At 32.1% G+C, this 19,607-nt stretch overlaps 1 protein-coding gene across 2 annotated transcripts in view; it reads right to left on the bottom strand.

Moving 5' to 3' along the window:
* Positions 1-4,997: 4,997 nt before the first annotated feature.
* The window catches only part of LOC148626296 (tetratricopeptide repeat protein 13-like), a 98,770-nt gene continuing 84,160 nt past the window's right edge, over positions 4,998-19,607 (bottom strand). For both annotated transcript variants that reach the window (XM_088570181.1, XM_088570182.1), the window contains 6 exons: positions 17,822-17,934; positions 17,102-17,234; positions 12,687-12,766; positions 7,438-7,516; positions 6,119-6,198; positions 4,998-5,765 (listed from right to left, as the gene is read on the bottom strand). In XM_088570181.1, the coding sequence (XP_088426307.1) occupies positions 5,663-5,765; positions 6,119-6,198; positions 7,438-7,516; positions 12,687-12,766; positions 17,102-17,234; positions 17,822-17,934 (588 nt within the window). In that variant the 3' untranslated portion in view covers positions 4,998-5,662. The remainder of the gene's footprint in view (positions 5,766-6,118; positions 6,199-7,437; positions 7,517-12,686; positions 12,767-17,101; positions 17,235-17,821; positions 17,935-19,607) is intronic.

The raw sequence follows: 19,607 nt of genomic DNA, 5'->3' as shown, positions 1-19,607 counted from the left end.
ACCAGGATGGAATTAAGGAAAATAACATTTTCCTGGTTTCCACCAGTCCGGCAAGCAATTAATTGAGGAATGAAGTCTATGGATCTCCACGAAACTGTATTATTTACCACCTGTACTAGTTTCTATACCATAAACGTGAAGTTTCGATGAATTTATAGGGTCATTATAGAGTTCAGGAATTAAGGGTCTAAAGGGCCAGAAATAAGCATTTTCTTCATTTTTGTATAAATTGGTTGTTGTCATTAGCAAATTTGTAACAGCAAATTTTAAAGTATTTTTTTTTATTTCTTTTACTCGTCATAATGATTTCTATGTGTTAAACATCTAATCACAACAGAGATTTTAACTTTTTAGAGCTGAATCAAGTTTGAATGCTTTGTCCAAACTGGTTGTTTGACGTCTAGGGTTGGAATAAGCGGCACGCCGTGAAGCATTTTATTCATCAGTTATTATGTTTGTATTTTAGCATGTTTAGTAACATTGTCAGTCAAGTCATAAGTTATTAAAAGTTATGACTACATACTTTGCTTGAAACTAAATGGTTCCTTTATCGCATCCTTTATAATATATTTGGAAGAAAATCAAGATGTCAACAAATGTGCTTCCATTGTTTGTTTATAGGAATTTAAACACAATACAGCCCCTTATATACAAGTATATGTAGCATAACTAAGTGGCGATTCATTTTGGGGGTTAATTTAATAATCTTTGCTTATTTATATATAGTAGCTTATTTATATATAGTACAATGAACAACAGGGGAGCATATATAAAGTTAAAAAAAAGAATCTTCATGGTAAAGCATGGATTTGCAAAAGCAGAACTCAATGGGTAAAGCATATTCCTGTTCATAAATCACTTACAGCAGTTAAAATAATGAATAAACTGGGAAAAAAATAAAAGATCCTACACAAAAGATCTATACTGCACTTGAAAACCATGATACTTGGTCAACCATCCTGATAGTGTGACAAGCAGGACATTTTGAAAATACAAAGTTCATGCACCAAAGGTTTTTACACGAAACAATTACGCATGTGACAAATGTGTATTCTTTCACACACGATAAACGCATGCGAAATGCATGATTACATGCGTGGTCCATACGTATCACGTTTTTCACATATATCATGTGGCAAGAAACGTCTCGGACTTTCCAATATATGTGAAAAACATGTGTCACGCATGTGCAAGAATAATCAAGGGAACAAGGTTATAGCGGTAATCAAAAGAATGTAATCCAGGGACAAAGACCAGACATGGAAAACAGACATACACAACAAAGAACATGAAGTAACTAAAATCAACTCGGATTCCACTAAAAACTGGGAGCATGGACCAGGTGCACCGGTAGGGTACGTTAGGCATTTTGTCCTCTGTACTTGTAACGGACGAACTTAATAGTTCTGATTGGATAAAAAAAAATCGTCTACCAAATTCTGTAATGAATGTGACTCATCAAACTTTTTTAATGATTTACTGGTTGAATTTTGATACTTAAATTTAATTATTAGGAATAATTTAGTTTTTCGGTCTATTTGAAATAACCTAAATGCCCGTGGTGTACACTTGCTACGCAGGTTACTTAGTGTCACCACGAGATTGAGGTTATTTCTTCAAAGACAGAAAAAATATAACAATTATGCCTTTAATTTACTAACAATGTTAGTTAATATAAGCATTTACTTGATATAACTGTTACAGTAAATGCACGTATTTACTAATTTTCAGTCAATAAGGCCTTTATCAGGGTATTTAATTTAATGCTTTATTTATTTAACGAGGATTACCAACGGCCCAAAGACCACTATAAATATAGTGACTCTCCTCAACATACATTCAAGACAATATAATGTATACAAGACAGGACAATGTAAGTAATGTACAAACAAAAATTACAAAAAAAATATTCATAAGGGTATAGAAGGTCCTAATTACATATATTTCAATATTGAAATGGCACTGCCACCCCCTTCCCAAAAAATTACCAGGTAATCACATCCCTTCGGCAAGGAATGATATAGTATGTCAAAACAATGAAATGTAACAAAACAGCTTAAAAGAAATATTTATGGACGGCACCATAAACTACTTGCTTCTATGGTTCAGGCAATAGGAGAATCACGCCTCGTACTATTATAAGAAAGTTACATCTTGCCGTTGTTTATGGACTGGAAAATAAAACATGAACATGAGGTAGATGTCTTTTTTATTAAATAAGTGTATTATCACAAGAAATATTAATTACAAAACCACGCGAACAGAGAAAATTTGAGTGTTAAACTTCATACAAAAAAAATACAAACAAGAACTCTTAAAAATGTTGATATTTCAAGCACAAAACTTGGTAATATATGAGTGGAATAAATACCGTTTATGTAGCATTGTGCATGGTTTTACCGACTAGTTTTCCATATTATTTCAATTGCAATTAAGTACCAATCCATATAAAATTCAGACAATGCCAAAAGTAGAGGTTTTAAATTAACATAGTGTTTTCAGTCCTCATATGCTACATTTTTTACATAAATATAGTCTTTCTGTATAAAGACCTGTATTTTTTAGAACTCTTACGGGTGTCAAATTCTACACAGTCTATGTAATTTTTATCTCCGAACTGCAACAACAAAATGACTAACGACAAACTAAGACTTCTTGTAACTGTATGTTTCTGAATTAAATTGAAAATTAACTTGGTGGATTTTTATATTCATTAATCACCTCCTGTCTGATTTTTATAAAGACTGCTACTTAATAATGAAACTATTCAACATAGCAGTTGAACTTGGAAAGACAACCTTTACATTAAGTTAGACCCTTATGAAAAATCATACATGTTACCAAATATAAATAACCCAAAATTCACTTTTGTAAAACGCACAAGGCTATGCAAAATCCAAAATCTTTGAGATATATGTGAAAAGCTATCTTGCAAAACTCTTCTATTCGAAGGAATAGAGTTGATCATATGCAAGACGATTGATTTTTACCGATGGCTCCGAATTAGCTGGTGATGTCAATAAGTCGGTTTGGTACTGATACACAAGTTGTGCATATTTAAATATTCCGTAAATATTTTTACGGTCCTGTTTTTCTAATCACCAAAACATGCAGTCTTGTCAAGCTTATGACTGCACAAATGATAAAAGAAAAAATATTCAAACAGTTCCTTAACCAGCAACATGAACACTCTTCGGAAGTAGCCAAAAGAGAGTTTGCCAATCTCATTAGTGATGTCATATTCACTAATTTGTACATCATTAAGTGTCAATTGCAAATGGGTTAGCAAATAAACAATTATACAATTGACAACTTCATGATTAGAATCCTAATTTTCAAAACTACATAACTTTGTTATTTATATCCAATTTTGGTTCTGTAAAATGTTTCATTCAGCTAAAATAATTCATGTCTTGTAAGTTAATTTATAACTCTTTTACTTTAAAAAATAAATTTGTAAAGATATTTATATATAAACCTCTATTTCCAGAAAAAAATATTATTAAATTTATATGCTAATTTAGTCTATTTACTGAATATTTAATTTAAAAATTATATGAAGAAAAAGGTTTTATTTGCAGTTCAGGGACTCAAAATAATTTTCAATTATCTTACAAAAATAAAAAGGTTAAGATGATTGAAAGCTGATGCCCCATGCCACTCAATGGGTTTTTTGCCAACCAAAACCACATCACAGGTAAGTAATAACATCAGGAAGAACTCTCCTATTAGATTTTCCTCAGAAATACTAAGTATTCTAGGCTAAAAACCAATGATTCCACTTTCCATAGGCTTCTATGCTAATTTCACAATATTCAATGGCTTCTTTGGACTTTACCTTAACTTTAACCTGCAGAGGACTATATATCAGCATGATTCTACATGTGTCCGCTCACAATCCTCAGAATGGCATGTGGGGTTAGCAGACTTGCAGTGCAGTACTGGTCACCGGAAGTGAAGGGTCTATAAATAGCATGGGAAATCCCAGTGTTTTCACAAGATAGGGGTATATTTAAAAATCATTATGGAGATTAGGCTTCACATCACAAGAAGCAAAATGCACCTATAAAATGTACAGAAATGTTTTTCCTTTCAGAAACTGTTTAATTTTTTTAAATAAGATGAGAACTTTTTTCACAGCACTATGAGGAACAGGGGTAATTTCTGCGTAGGACTATTTTTGCATACGTTCCAAATGCTCATTGGTTGAATTGGTGGTCTGTAACCTCTATCTACAAATATCACGGTTCGTCAATGTTTCCTGACTTTTACTTATATGTTGTGCCTCAATCTCTTCAACTGTATATTTTGGATTGAAATTATATGGGAAAAGTCTCAGCTTTGGGCTTACTTCGGACATCGTAATAAATTACCTATTTACTTTCACTTTACAAACTGACTTCGTGACGTCACAGCTAAACCGATAATGGTGGCACCCATAGGTGCCGGAAATTCAAATTCCCTAATTATGAATTGTGATTTTTTCAAAATAGTTGAATTAGTGAAAAAAAAAAATTTTTTTTTTTTCAATTTAATTTTCATAAACATTTAACAGATTACTTTTGATATTCATGACTTGCATGATAACATAGTCTTCTTCTTAAAATTCATCACAAGGATCAAGGCCTTGACTCATCATAACCTACTTAAAATCATAATTAATGGTGACATTGACTTTTCACCTCAAAATCAATAGGTATATGTAACTTCGATTATATTATATATTATTTATCAGCTTCCAACAATGCAAGCAAAGTAGAAAGGAATTTGTTGAAAGCAAGTTTTAGAAGGGAAAGGAAAAAATAATTCAACTAATTTAAAAAAAAAAATCACTATCTAAATTGTTTTAACCACTTTTCAAAGTACATGTACAGTAAGTGTTCACGAGGGCATTATATTCATTAAAAAAATATATAACTACTAATTAAATTTTGTTCTCAGTTGTTACAAATATACCATGTCTACTTATTAGGGCACAACTGTATAAGATTGTGAAAAAGTAGCCCAAACAAAATAGAAATCTTCCATCATGGTTTTACAAGACATTCAGACAAAAAAAAAATTTTCAGAATCAGCTGCATGTTAAGTTACTGAACAACATTAGAAGCCATAAGAATTAATCAGTTTACCTAGACCAATATTCTTGCCATGGTTTATTATGATCAAATGTTACAATGAAAGAATTTTTTTATATAGACAGCCTCTTTAAATCATGGCATTCTTCAGCATATTTTAGTTATTCATTCTTTCCAATTGATTATCCTATTAATTTTTCATTTCTAAAGTGATATTTCATAACCCAAAATCAAAACAAAGCAGTTCAAAAGTATGAAAAGGAAATAAAATAATAAATGCATAAATAATTATGTTAAAAAATGTTTCAGTTATTTCAAAAATGTAAACCAATTAAATAAGGAAGACAGTGTGTCATACACAACTTGCTTGTGTAATGATGTACAGCCACCATTGCAAAATTTACAAGATCATTGACTGGTTGTACTATATACAATGTATGCAAATTGATTTGAGTTGAAAACAAACACTTATACCAGGTATTAAATATGAACTGTGTTGCAGATGTAACTTGCTCCTGAGTACTGCACTAACACAGCCAAGTTAATATAAAGACACCTTTAGGTTTTGGTACAAAACAATCGTGCAGTTATGAGCACAATTCTGTATTGATGTTTAATACTTCAACAATACTTCGGACTGTGGGAAAAACCTCTGTTACAATGGGTAACTGTGACACTGGCACAGCTAATCTGTAAAACAAAAACAGAGTTTATCAATTTTATCATTGTACAGGTATAAAGCTGTAGTTACTATATACAGAACAAAATGTAACAATCTTAAAAGCAAGTACATGTATACATTTTTCAGAAGTATTACAGTATTTTAAGACACATTTTAGTCCAATAATATATTATTAATAAGGGTTCAACCATAAAATGTCTCACAAATTTTGTCATGACAAGTTGTTGTATACACTTATACTCAAGCTGTTCTCAGGTGGAGGCTGGATAACAACTTTGACAATGAAGACAATGCAATGCCTGACAAATATTTTGCAGAGCTCTGTATACCTACTCTGTGATGTAACACATGATAAACTCACTTCTTGTTCTGCATCCATTGTTTTGTGACCAGAATAAAAGCATCAGGTGCCCCAGACAACATGGCTTCCATTTCTAACAACTGTAAAATCAGTAAAGTTATGGTCATGAAGAAGAGATATTTTATAGTGTCAAACATGTATAAAATTGCTATTATTAGGGATATTCATATTAAATGTTAGTCCATGTAGCCATAACCATGATGACTAATTTGATGTGACAATTCAAAAGTTGATAAAGATTGTTGGCAAAAAACCAAATCTCTTATCTATCATTTGTGTTAATATTTTCATATGTTGGTATCATTTTTGTGTTATCTAACAATTTCATTCACACAAATTTATACTTCCTGATATTCATGACAGCCACTAAGGTGTAGGGGCATTATGCTATGAAAATAGTAAAACAAGCATTCTGAGAGTAATGCAAAACAAAACATGATCCCATACCGGTTGTTTATATCACTAACCCAAATACTACCTTGGATCATCAAGTATAAATGACAAAATGGTATAGCGCATAAAACTGAGCAAAGCGGAAAAAAATGTAAACTTGATCTGTAACTCATCAAGGTTGACTCACATACCACAAATCAGCTCAATATCTGCAAGCATTTAGAAAAAAGGTGCAAAAACTTCATTTTTTTCTGGACTGACAGACAGATGGATGGAGTGCAAATATAAAGTCCCCTTTGGCTAAAGCCGGTAGAGGATTAAAATATCAACTCAGCTGTAATGACAAATAACAAAGTGAAATATATAAATGTATGATAAATGAGTGGTAAAGACATCACAATGATGCCAAACTTATACATAATTCAACAAAAACTGCTGAGAATTCTAAATTTTGTTTTTTGTTTGGACATATTTTGCAGAGCTCTGTATACCTAATCCAGAAAACTATGTCCACACATGAGAAACAACTTTGTATTTTCACATATGATAAACTACATGTATGTAATAATGTATGTATTCACTATATATGAAGTTGTTTCTTGGGTGCAGACACCATTTTTCTGCCAGAAATGTGACAAGAAAGTGACCAAAAAGTACCAAATTAATGGAATATCTCACTTTTGGCAAACTTTTAATGAAATAATTTTGCGATGTCCTTATGTATTCTCAGTCATCATTTATTAAGCCTCTTAATTCACAATGAACACTTTTAACACAAGATGATTAATTTTCAGTTGAATTTTAGACCAATCAGAGTATTTAACGCCCCTTCCCCTTTATCAACAGAAAAAATCAAACAATTAGTAAACTTACCTAAATGAACTGAACCATGCAAACTATGAACATCGATTATGCATAACCCTTACCTTCCCATTTGGTATTTTACCAGTAATTTGTCTGCCAACAGACATTAACAATCCTAGTGCCACTGAGTAGGCAACCACACTGAAAAGTGATGTCTTCTATTAAAGTATCTGGGTTTAATAATTTCAGTTCTACTAAGAAATACAATTTTTTGATGCTGTTTCATGTAATGTGCAATTGCAAACGAAAGGTTAATTTTAACAATCTGAAAGAAAATATACAGAATATATAAAGTAAGGTTAGGAATTTAAAGTTATAAAAAGGCTGAACAAATTCTAACAAGTCTACAGACAGGCAATCTTCAAAACTTTTAAACCTACAAGTATAGCAGATGAGTAGTTGAAAAGAATTTAGGTCACTCAATATAAAAGAAGGCTAGAGGCAAATACAGGAATTAAACAAGAGGCTTCCAGGAGCCAGAATCGCTCACCTTAAATTATGCCTTTAAATTTAACAAGATGTTGTCCAAAAATTTTGACAACATTTTTGGAAAGAAAAAAAACTTTGAAAAAGGGCAATTACTCCAAGATGGCTTAACAGATTAAAACAAAAATTTGACCACAGATAGATCTCATCATGCTGAACACTTTCACCTATGTCATAATTTGGCTAAACCTACCAGTTTTGGAAAAATATACAAAAAAACCCACTGTCTGACCAGTATGTTATATTTTTAGTAACAGAGGCCATGTTTTTTAACAGATCAAAAATCTCTACAACAGCTCTATGCAGGATACCACAAGGAACCTTCATACCAAGTTTGGTTCCAATTGGTCGAGAAGTGTCATTAGAGAAGAGTTTTGAAAAATTATTAACAATGACAATGATGACGGATGGCCAGGTGAGAAGAAAAATGAGGGCATGCACTGTCCCGCATTAGTGATTTTCTTTCATTTCAACTAACTTTTTCGGAAAAATGGGAGGGTCTCTTGGACAGAAATCCACATTTCAGTCAACACACTAAAGTGTTTTTCAAGTATTATTAGTAATATTGAACATATTACATTTTTTCTTCATTTACTAATTGGCTCTGTTGCTAATCGTGCAAGTATTTCCTTACTGCTCACAACAGGTCTATACATGTTTATACCTTTGATTATACTGTAGTGATTTCTATATGTCACACATATGTTCGTGGTAGTTATCTACAGGTCATGAAAATAACATGATAATAGATTGCTAATTTCATGCATAATTTGTTAATGAAAAAAAAGTGTTTTTTTTTTTTTTCTATTAACTTTTCAAGTCCAAAATTTTTATTAACTTTTCAAGTCCAAAAGCCATAACTAAGCAAAAAATTAACAAAGCAGAACAAACTTAAAATTTGATCTGCACAGTTCTTAAACTGATCCGCACAATGATTTGACGGATCGATGACTGTTGACGGATTGATGACTGATGACCGGTGACCGATCTGATCGCAGTTTTGTTATATCAAATAATGTAAAATACAATGACCACTCTGTAGTCACGTGATGTGATCACCAGTTTAATGGACCGAATTGACGGATTGATGACTGAACTGAAACTGATCGGTGATCGATGACCGATTGCAATTTTTGTTGCACGGATCAGTTAAGGTACTGTAACTTGAATTGGTATCCACTAGATATAGCCCCTGATGGGACTAATACACCCTCCTTGCAGCCTGTTGAACACTGTATATTTAGGGACAATTTTTTTTTTGTCAACTAAGAGTCATGCTATTTTTTAATAGTTTTGAAGATATTGGCCAAGTTTGGTTTCAAGAAGTGTCAGAGGAGAAAATTTTCGATAGAAATAACATTAAAATAAGAGGATCCCAGAAGCCTGAATCACTCACACTTGATTGAATAATGCCTTTCAAAGGCAATAAATGTAACAAGAAGTTGTCCAACAACTTTGACTGAAGAAGACTTTGGTATGACTTAACATGAGGATCATTTCAGCAATTTAAAGTTTCTTTTTATCTATTGTAGTTTTCAAGATATTGGCAGAAAAAACTTAAAAAAACATTTTTCCCCTTTCAAAGACAATAACTCTTACAAGGAGTTGTCTGACAACTTTTATCCCTTCAGACTTTTGTAGTCCTAATAATAAGGATCATTTCAGATATGAAAAAATTTGGCTGAACCTAATGGATTTGGAGATATGTGTTCTATTTTTAGTAACAGTGGCCATATATTTTTTTTCGACAGATAAAAAATCGCCGCATCAGTTCTACATAAGATACCCCTTGTAACATTCTTATCAAGTTCCAATTGATCAAGTAGTATCAGAGGTGAAGTTTTTGAAAGAAGTAACATTAAAAATAGCAAAAAAACATTGAAAAAGGGCAATAACTCCAACATGGCTTCACGGATTAAAAAGAAAATTTGACCACAGATAGATCTCATCTTGCTGAACATTTTTAATCCATGTCAGAGTAAGTTTAACCTAACAATACTGGATATATATTTCGTAAAAACCACTGTCTGACCCCTATGTCTATTTTTAATAACAACAGCCATGTTTTTTCACAGATCAAAAATCCCCACTTCAATTCTATACAGGATACCCCAAAGAACTGTCATACTAAGTTTCTTTCTAATTGGTCAAATTGGTCAAGCAGTGTCAGAGCAGGAGAGTTTTGAAAAACTGTTCACAACAGATGACAGAGGACGGATGACGAAGACCACGGCGCCAAGTAATGGCAATAGCTCACATAGCCTTTGGCCAGGTAAGCTAAAAATTAGCGGGAAATTGGCTGTCCAGAACAAAGTTTCCTCATCACCATTCAACTTACAATGCCATGTTTCCTGTTGCAACCAAAAATTATTGGAATCCAAGGAAATGATAAAAATGGTTGTGAAATTGCAGCCATTTTTTAAAAAAAAAATTCAATACAGCCATTCAACTCATAATATCATATTTATCTTAAGAGTAGCTTTCATCTTCTTTTTTTTTTCCTATAGTTGAGGAAAAAATAGCATAAAAAGCATTTTGACCCCCTATGTTCTAGTTTTAGTAACGACTGCAATGTTTTTTGACTGATGAAATTTTAAATGATAACCCTAAAAGACAATTACACCACCTTTCACTAAATTTTGTCACATGGTTTCAGAGATGAAGATTTTCGAAGTTGCACATGTGCAAAACAACCAAAAACAATCTGTTTCAGGGGCCATAACTCCTTCATCAGGCAAAAAAGTTTGAAATTTTTGGCACAAGTCCATCTTTTGAAGGTGAAAAACATTACCCATCAGAATTTTGCTTAATTCAATTGTTTATGAGTAAATTGCAAAAAAAACTGTATTCTGACCCATATGTTCTATTTTTAGTAACAGCAACAATGTTTTTTGAAGTTTCAAAAATGTTAAATGTCAGTTTGTACAGAATATCCTAAGGAACAATTTTACCAAGTTTCATCTGATTCTGAATAGTAGTCTCAGAGAAGAAGAGTTTTGAAATGATAAGGTCAAAAATAGCCAAAAATGTTGAAAATAGGGTAATAACTCACACATTAGTTGACAAATTATCACAGAAAATCAGTACACAAGTAGCTCTCAACATGCTTAACTCTTATACAGCTACCACAATTTGCTTAAACCAATTAGTTTTTGAGATATTTAGAAAAACTGTTGTTTGACCCCTATGTTCTATTTTTAGAAACAGTGGCCATATTTTTCTACCTGTAGTTTCAAACGAGAAGAAGTTTGAAAAATTATTAACAATGACGATGACAGATGATTACTATGGATACCACAATTTTTTTCTGCCTTCCAAGGGCAATAACTGTAACAAGGTGTCTTCTGAAAGCTTTGATCCAACCCAGACTTGTGTAGGCCATATTATAAGAATCATAAGGATCTTTTCAGCAATTGAAAGAATTTGGCTAAACATAACTATTTTGGAGTTAAATGTGAAAAACTTCTGTCTGACCCCTACACTATAGTTATATTCTAAGTAACAGCAGGCATGTTTATCATCACATCAAAATCCCCACATCAGTTCTATGTAGAATATCCCAAGGAACATTTATACCAAGTTTGGTTCTTATTGGTTCACTAGTTTCTGAGGAAAAGAGTTTAGAAAAATTACTAACAAATCTGACAGCAAAGACGGACACCAAGAAATGGCAATAGCTCACATGGCCTATGTCCAGGTGAGCTAACAACTTCCAAAACTACACTTTCAAGGGCCATAACTCCAATAAGGGTCAACAGATTTTTCTGAAATTTGTACCAAAACTAGATATTGAAATACTAAACATATTATCAATTACATTAATCATCAATCTGCTTTCATTGTCTAAATAATAGGCAAATCTGCAAAAAAGGTAAAATCAGCAAAAAAAAGGGCAATAACTCTAAAATTAGTAAATCAATTATATTAATATTGTCAGGGATGAGATATCTCTTCAAGCAAAAGAGCCTGAAAGTTCATAAGATGTCTCCTACCAATACAGTTATTATGCTGAAAAGTGTCAGTTTGGAGGCTTCAGACAGTATAAATCTTCCTTCATCTACATATGACACAAGGATCTATCCGATGAACAAAACAAGATATCAATTATTAAAGTCTGTTCTATATAAAAAACTCAGAGATTCTTTAATGCTTAAGTTTCTATTACTTCCACTGAACAGACACCCCATGACACAAAAGCACACAAGTCTCATTTTGTTTATTTTTTGTTTCCATATATTTTACCTTTTGAACACATTTTTCTCCCTTTTCTTCTTCTGTTTTATATGACTAATTCCTTAATTATCCTTTTCAAAAATGTATATTTCTGTTTGCACAAGCTCACAAGATTATTGTATATTTAATTAATAGGAAAAGACCTCGTAAGTTAGATGTACTTGTGTCTAATCCCTTATGTATGTTATTCTACAAATAAAATATGTTTGAACTTTAACTATGTGCAACGTTCCTATTCAATATATATCATAGTAATTACTAGTCTCTTCCTGTATGCATATCAACATAATCATGATGGCATACCCTTTTAATAAATTTCAGCAAGAACATTCTTTATGTTGGATATTTCCCTCTGCATGCGTCACACAAAAAAGTTGCCTTCCTTTATCAGTGTCCATACAGATTTATACAAGATGCCTTAATCTTCTCTATAAAATTCCATCAAAATCCATCCAGTATTTAAGAAGATGTGCTAACAAAAAATGTGGACAGACAAATGGAAACAGTAATTCATATATACCCCAACACTTTGCAGTGTATAATAACAAATACTTAAAATATTGACCTGTATCTTGTAAAAAAAAATACATACCTGGAACCTCTTGTTAAAGGCATCAAATTGTAGAAATAGTAGACTAAAGTCAGTATAATGTTTACAACTGAATCAACATCCTGAAAGTAATGAAAAAAATTATATGTATGTATATAAAGTTACAACCCCAGATTTATTCTATCAGGAGTAATGCATTTGTGTACCGCTGAGGGAACGATCGTGTTATCCTATGATTAGGAATGACCCGGTCAGCAAAAGCTATATTTTTATATAGCCTAGCTGTCCGAGTGGTCTAGGGCACTTGACTTTGTGCAGGTGATGATGCCATAGATATCACAGCTGTACAAGTTCAAGTTCTAACATGGAATTTTCCAGACTCTTCTATGCTTACATTATCTTCCCTTAGTCAATTTGATCCAATGGAGCAGTGGGGATAAAAATAACTGAAAATGACCATTCCCTTGTTGTAAATACATCAATAAAACTGAAATTTAAATGTGATCTGTATACAATGACAATCAATAGCTATACAAAGTTTGAAAAAGTTCTTTTAATATCTTTTGAAGTAATCAACTGGAAAAAGTAAGAGGACAGACAGACAACACAATTTCAAATAATACCTAGCCATTCCATGTGGCTAGGTAATATCCATTGAATGAAAGAAACAATCTACATACTAGCTGTAAGTTACTGTTATTAAAACTGTCACTATGAAAAAAATTCTGGGTATTTGCAGAGACCTTCTGGTAGCTTTTTGTTAAAACAGCATAAACTTCAAGAAGACCATTGGTAGAAGTCCTTCCATTTAGTCCTTTCGACATTTGGAAATTATTACAATATTTTTAATGCATAAAATGTAAAAGATTTGTAATCTTAATAGTTAAAATTTACATTTATGAATCCTGACTTGAGTTAAAATGCATGGATGTCTATGAAATTGTACTTCAAAGTTCCATAGCACAAAATATGAAAACAGCAAACTTTACATTGCAAAAACACAAAAAACTAAAAAATAATTTTCAAATTACAGTGATATAAGATTTGTGATTAACTTAAACTAACTTAAAACAAGAGGCTCCCAGGAGCCTGAATTTCTCACTGTTTTGCACACCAGTTTGACCTGGTCAAACTTTGCAAAACTTAAAATTTAAAGTTGAAATATGCCAGACATATTGTTTAAATGTTTACACATAGACAGATGTAATATACGTAATGGTAAACAGGTGTAATTCAAATGAAGAATGGTATCCGGAACATTTCAGTCCCCTGCCCTATTAGATTCTCTCCTTAGCATTAGCTGGCTGATTTTCAAAATACCATACTTCGCATGAACTTTAGAAATAAAATTTGTGAGAAAATGAATAAAAAAGGGTGTTATTATTTTTACCCTTTTTTCAGCACCTGCATGCATGTTTTCATCTTGTGTTGGAGCCTAAGTGCCAGATATTTTATAAAACATAGTATTTGGTTGTTAAGTGTTGGAAAGACACCCCTGATTTGCACTAAATATTTTTTTCAGTATGTTACCATGGCTACTGTATTTTATGACAATAATCACTAAATTACTTAAAATTAACTTGAGCCTCCACACACCAAGGATTAGAAAAATGTGTACTTTTTATGAAAAAAAATCCTTTAAAATTTCTGTGTGGATTGCCTCAAAACAGCTTTATTTCAACAAAATTTGCAGAATTGACCTAACTGCATAGTACTACCTAAATGTTTAACACAGCATAAGTTCATGGATAGAATGAAAGTGGTCTAAGAAACTTAAAATATCAAAAAAACACCTAAGAAGTTAGCAAATTACAAATGGTTTAAGAAAATGCATGATTCTGACTCCTTTTCCCCAAATTCCTACATGGTAATGGCCAAAACCCCTTAAAATAAACCTGAACTTTGAAGTACCATGAAAAACATCCATACATATTTAGCCTGGTACTCAAGTTATTGCGTGGATAACAGGAAAATGCATGTTTTTAACCCATTTACATGTATTTGTGTTTCTAAAATGATCTAATTAATATACATAAATGAAAACCGGAAGTAACACCCCATTACCACATATTGAAGTGCTTAGTCATCATTTTGGTACACTGAAAATGGATAGATTTGCCCATAAAATTAATACATCTTCTAAGATAGCCAGTACATGTATAAACCATATAGCGAATAATTTTTGAGGATGCCACATTTGGCAATTTACTCTATGAATTGAGTTAGGAAATGTTCCCAGTCTTTTTTTCCTGTCTGAAATTATATGAAAAACTAAAATTTGGCGATGTTTTATTTTCATGATTTCCAAATCTTTGTAATTATAGTGACAATCTCCCACTATACAGTATCATGGAGGCTGATCCACTGACCTGTGTACAGGTGCAATAATTGTACTTACATTTTTGTAAAGCATGGAAGGCAAGGGGGACCTTGATGAATCAACAACAGAACTATTTTGTACACATTTTTGGGACTGTTGATTAGGAGGCAAGAACTGTTTGAAATATTGACACCCTGTGTATAATACTTCCATTGTGACTGGGAAATACTAATAAACAAGCCTTAGTCATGACCAAAAGATAGTATATGCAGCTTCTTATATCTTAATTTTAATGAATTTTGTGTTTATTTTTAATCGTTTCCATTCGATACTCTTTCCCATTGACTATGGTCTGTGCCTAAAAACTTGATTTAGGGCCACCATACCCACAATCAATCAAATCCTTTTGTAGTATATTGTACAACTTCAAATAGAACCTTATACATTTACTAATACAATTTTCTGGAAATTAGGCTGCTTATTCTTAAGCAAAGGAACCTGAATCACTCACCAGGTTACTTTTTTGTCTTTCAAGGGCAATAACTCTAACGAGGAGCTGTCTGACAATTTTGGCACAATAACGGCTTTGGTAGGACTTATCATAAGGATCATTTCATCAATTAAAAGTTTCAACCTATCTATTATAGTTTTCAAGATATTGGCTGAAAACTGCAAAAAACATCATTTTTTTTTTGCCTTTCAAGGCCAATAACTTTAACAAAGAGTTATCCGACAAATTTGATTCCCGCAATTGAAAGTTACATTCTATGTACCTGAGTTTTCAAGATTTTGGATAAAAACTGAAAAAAAAACATTATGTTTCACCTTACAAGGGCAATAACTCTTACAAGGATTTGTACTTTCGTTGGTCTTGTAATAAGGATCGTTTCATCAACAAGAGGTTCACCTGAATCACTCACCTGGTTAAAGTTTGTCTTTCAAGGGCAATAAATTAAACAAAGAATTGTCCAACAATTTTGACTCAAAAGAGACATTGGTAGGACTTATCATAAGGATCATTTCAGCAATAAAAGTTTCTTTCTATCTATTAAAGTTTACAAGATATTAGCTGAAAACTGTATAAAAAAACCCAAAAACGTCATTTTTCATCTTTCAAGGGCATTAACTCTTACAGGGAGCCGCCCGACAACTTTGAAGGCCTTATAATAAGGATCATTTTAGCAATTGAAAGAGTTTGGCTAAACCTAACTGTTTTGGAGAAATATTTAAAAAAATTACTGTCTGACCCCTATGTTCTATTTTTAGTAACAGCAGCCATGTTTTTTGACAGATCAAAAATCCCCACACCAATATAATGCAGGATACCCAAAGGAACATTCATACTAAGTTTTGTTCCAATTATCAAAGTATTGTCAGAGGAGTAGAGTTTTGAAAAATTGTTCAGGATGAGGACGTACGCCAAGTGATGGAAATAGCTTACAAAACTACAATGAAAAACTAATACAAAGTCACAAGGAATTAAAAATTCAATTAAAATAAATTTGGTTCTTAAACAAATCCAAATATGACCTCAGTGGTATGGAACCTTGTTGAGTAATTTCATAAATATTCCTAAATAGTTACCCATAATAGATAACCACCTAAATCTTATTGGACACTAGAAAAAAGGGTCATACAAAACAGCATATCAATATTAAATGATTCAAAAATAATTGCAGTACATTTCAGTGTACAATACAGAAAATTGTGTACAGGTCCAAACTGTACTGAGCATCAGAGTTAAACCAAAAGTGGTTTCCACTACAATAAGGTCTCATACAATTATGTACATTGTACACTAAACTGTATGATAACCTATCATAACTGCATACTAAAATGCTTCACAGGGCACAGCTTGATATGACAGTAGAGATGAAACCCCGAACATTCAAATTTGCTTTTAAATTCTGATTGTGATGTTTAACAAGATTCTTACCAATTTAAGTGGTAAAAGAACTTTAAAACCTGTTGTTAGACATAACAAGTATTTTTTTGTGTTTTGTGAAGGTATGTTTAAGAAAATGTGGGTGCGAAATTTTCCTTAAGAAGATTGTTCAATACTTTATTGAATTACATGTACCAACTACTGTGAATTTTAGGTAAAAGAGGAATGGTGATAATTAAAAAAAAACCTTACTGTCAACTTAGTGATTCCAGTTCTTTTTATTTCTTCCTGCAGTTGATTAAATACAGCATCTAGTTCAGCATGGTAAGCAGTGTTCCGAGATGTGGTATGCACCACATGAATAGCAAACATCATTTTAGTTGTACTGTAAATCAAAATTTACATATAGTAAATTTTTCACCCCAAAAAAATCAAGAAAAAGATTTAATGATGTGAATTAATGAATTAAGTACTTTATTCATCTGTCTGGCTGAACACTTTTGTATCCCCTTCATAACTCTCAAACCACCTACAGTAGAAAAGCTAATAACATTAAAAAAACATGTTTTTAGAATGAACCTAAAACATGTCCATGCCAGCTTACAAAACTACAATGAAAATCTAGTACAAAGTCATTAGGAATTAAAAATTCAATTAAAATAAATCTTGTTCTTAAACAAATTTGAGCCATCTAATTTCATCTAAATTCCTTCAGCACTGGAGTCTATAAGAAGTTGAACTTGTGGACATACAAACAGATGGAAAGAGCCATTCCTTTACACTTCACAAAATTTTGTTTGTGGATTTTGATTATTCTCAAATACTTTTTGATAGGAACAATAAAGAGCCTTAAGCATACACACATTAAGGTTCAAATTTATTCAAGTTATAGTCCAAACATCAGTTGTCTATAAATGAATATGATTATGATCCCATTTCACAACCACAAAATTGACATAAAAATGAGCTTACATATTATCTGTTAATATGAGCATTGCTCCATCAAGTCTGTTTTTACTGCCATCTTTTCTACTACTAGGGACCTGTGTTGATACCATAAATCCATGTTGATTAATATGTCGCTTCTGAATAAACAGTAAAAAATGTTTTCAAAAGACTAAGCTAACATTTTTGCTATGTAAAGAAGGCTTAATTTATATCCGTTTCAGCAATGAAATTTATTGCCAGGTTGTAGCAATTCCAATGGGCACAAATTGTGCTACTTTAGTTCCAGATCTATTCCTGCATTGTTTCTTATCTCAGTTTCTGGCCAAATTTATTACTATAAAGATCCTTCCAAATCTGATTCAAAAGACACATTTCATAATTCTTAATGCTACACTGAAAATATTTTTGTGTTGAATAACCCTGACTTTTTCAAATACAATGCTGAAATTTACCCTAAGCAATTAACTTTAAAACTTATAAGGACAATACTTTTTATCTTGGCATTGGCACAAAAATATTTTTTTTGACATTTTATGGTATGTTTTCACTAAGTTCTGTTGGATATGTTTTTATTGATACTTTCTCTAAGTAAACTAGGTGCTTATCAGTTACTCTTGAATTTTGAACTGGCTTACAGACACAGCACATACTTTTTGACTTTTGAGGTGGGTACAGCATGTTGTCTTTTGTCCTATTTGTTAAGGTGTTTGTATCTCAAGAGTTAAATCTGATTTCAACAGAATTTTAAATTTTGTTTTATTGTCGTATTTTCCCACCACTGTCCCAGGTTACGTGAGGATTGAACAGTCACAAACATGTTTAAAGCCCCCCACCCCCTGACATACTTTATGTGCCTCTCAAGCTGAAGAAGTTTAACTGTTCTTTGCTTGGTTTTTAGTTGATGACTTTCTCATTGGCAATCAAACCACATCTCCTATTTTTATATTAACAAGAGGCTCGCAGGATCCAGAATCGCTCTCCAGGTTAAATTTTTGCCTTTCAAGGGCAATAACTCTAACAAGGAGTTGTCCAACAATTCTGAAACAAAAGACTTAGTAGGGACTTATCACAAGGATCATTTCATCAATTGAAAGTTTCTATCTATTATAGAAACTGCTACAACATCATTTTTTGCCTTCAAGGGCAATTACTCTAACCAGGAGTTCTCCCTCATCTTTGATCCCCACACACTTTGTAGGCTTTATCATAAGGATCATTTCAGCAATGAAAGGTTTCTTTCTATCTATCACAGTATTCAAGATATTGGCTCAAAACTGTAAAAAAAAAAAGTCATTTTTCACCTTTCTAGAGCAATAACAACTTTGATCCAATGCAGACTTTTGAAGGCCTTATAAAAAGAATAATTTCGGCAGTTGAAAGAAATACATTAAAAACAGGGAAAAATTGTCAAAAAAGGGCAATTACTCCAACATGACAGATTAAAAGGAAAATTTGACTAGAGATAGATCTCACCACGCTAAACACTTCGATCCTCATGTCAGAATTTAGCTAAACCTAATAGTTATGGAGATATATGCCTAAAACTTCTGTATGACCCCTATACTCTATTTTAAGTAACAGTGGCCATGTTTTTCATCAGATCAAAAATTCCCACATCAGTTTTGGGCAGAATACACTTAAGAAATATTCATACCAAGTTTGGCTTAAATTAAGCAAGAAGTTTAAGAGTAGAAGATTTTGTAAAGTAACAACGTTAAAAATACCCAGAAACATAAAAAAAAAAAGGGGGCAGTAACTCCAACAATGGCTTACAAATTGACACGAAAATTTGACCATAGATAGATCTAAT

This window comes from Perna viridis, chromosome 2 (assembly GCF_037379345.1).
Source record: "Perna viridis isolate PV_CMFRI_1.1 ecotype Kerala chromosome 2, ASM3737934v1, whole genome shotgun sequence".
In the NCBI taxonomy this organism is placed as follows: domain Eukaryota; kingdom Metazoa; phylum Mollusca; class Bivalvia; order Mytilida; family Mytilidae; genus Perna; species Perna viridis.
This window is presented reverse-complemented; position numbering and strand designations above follow the sequence as displayed.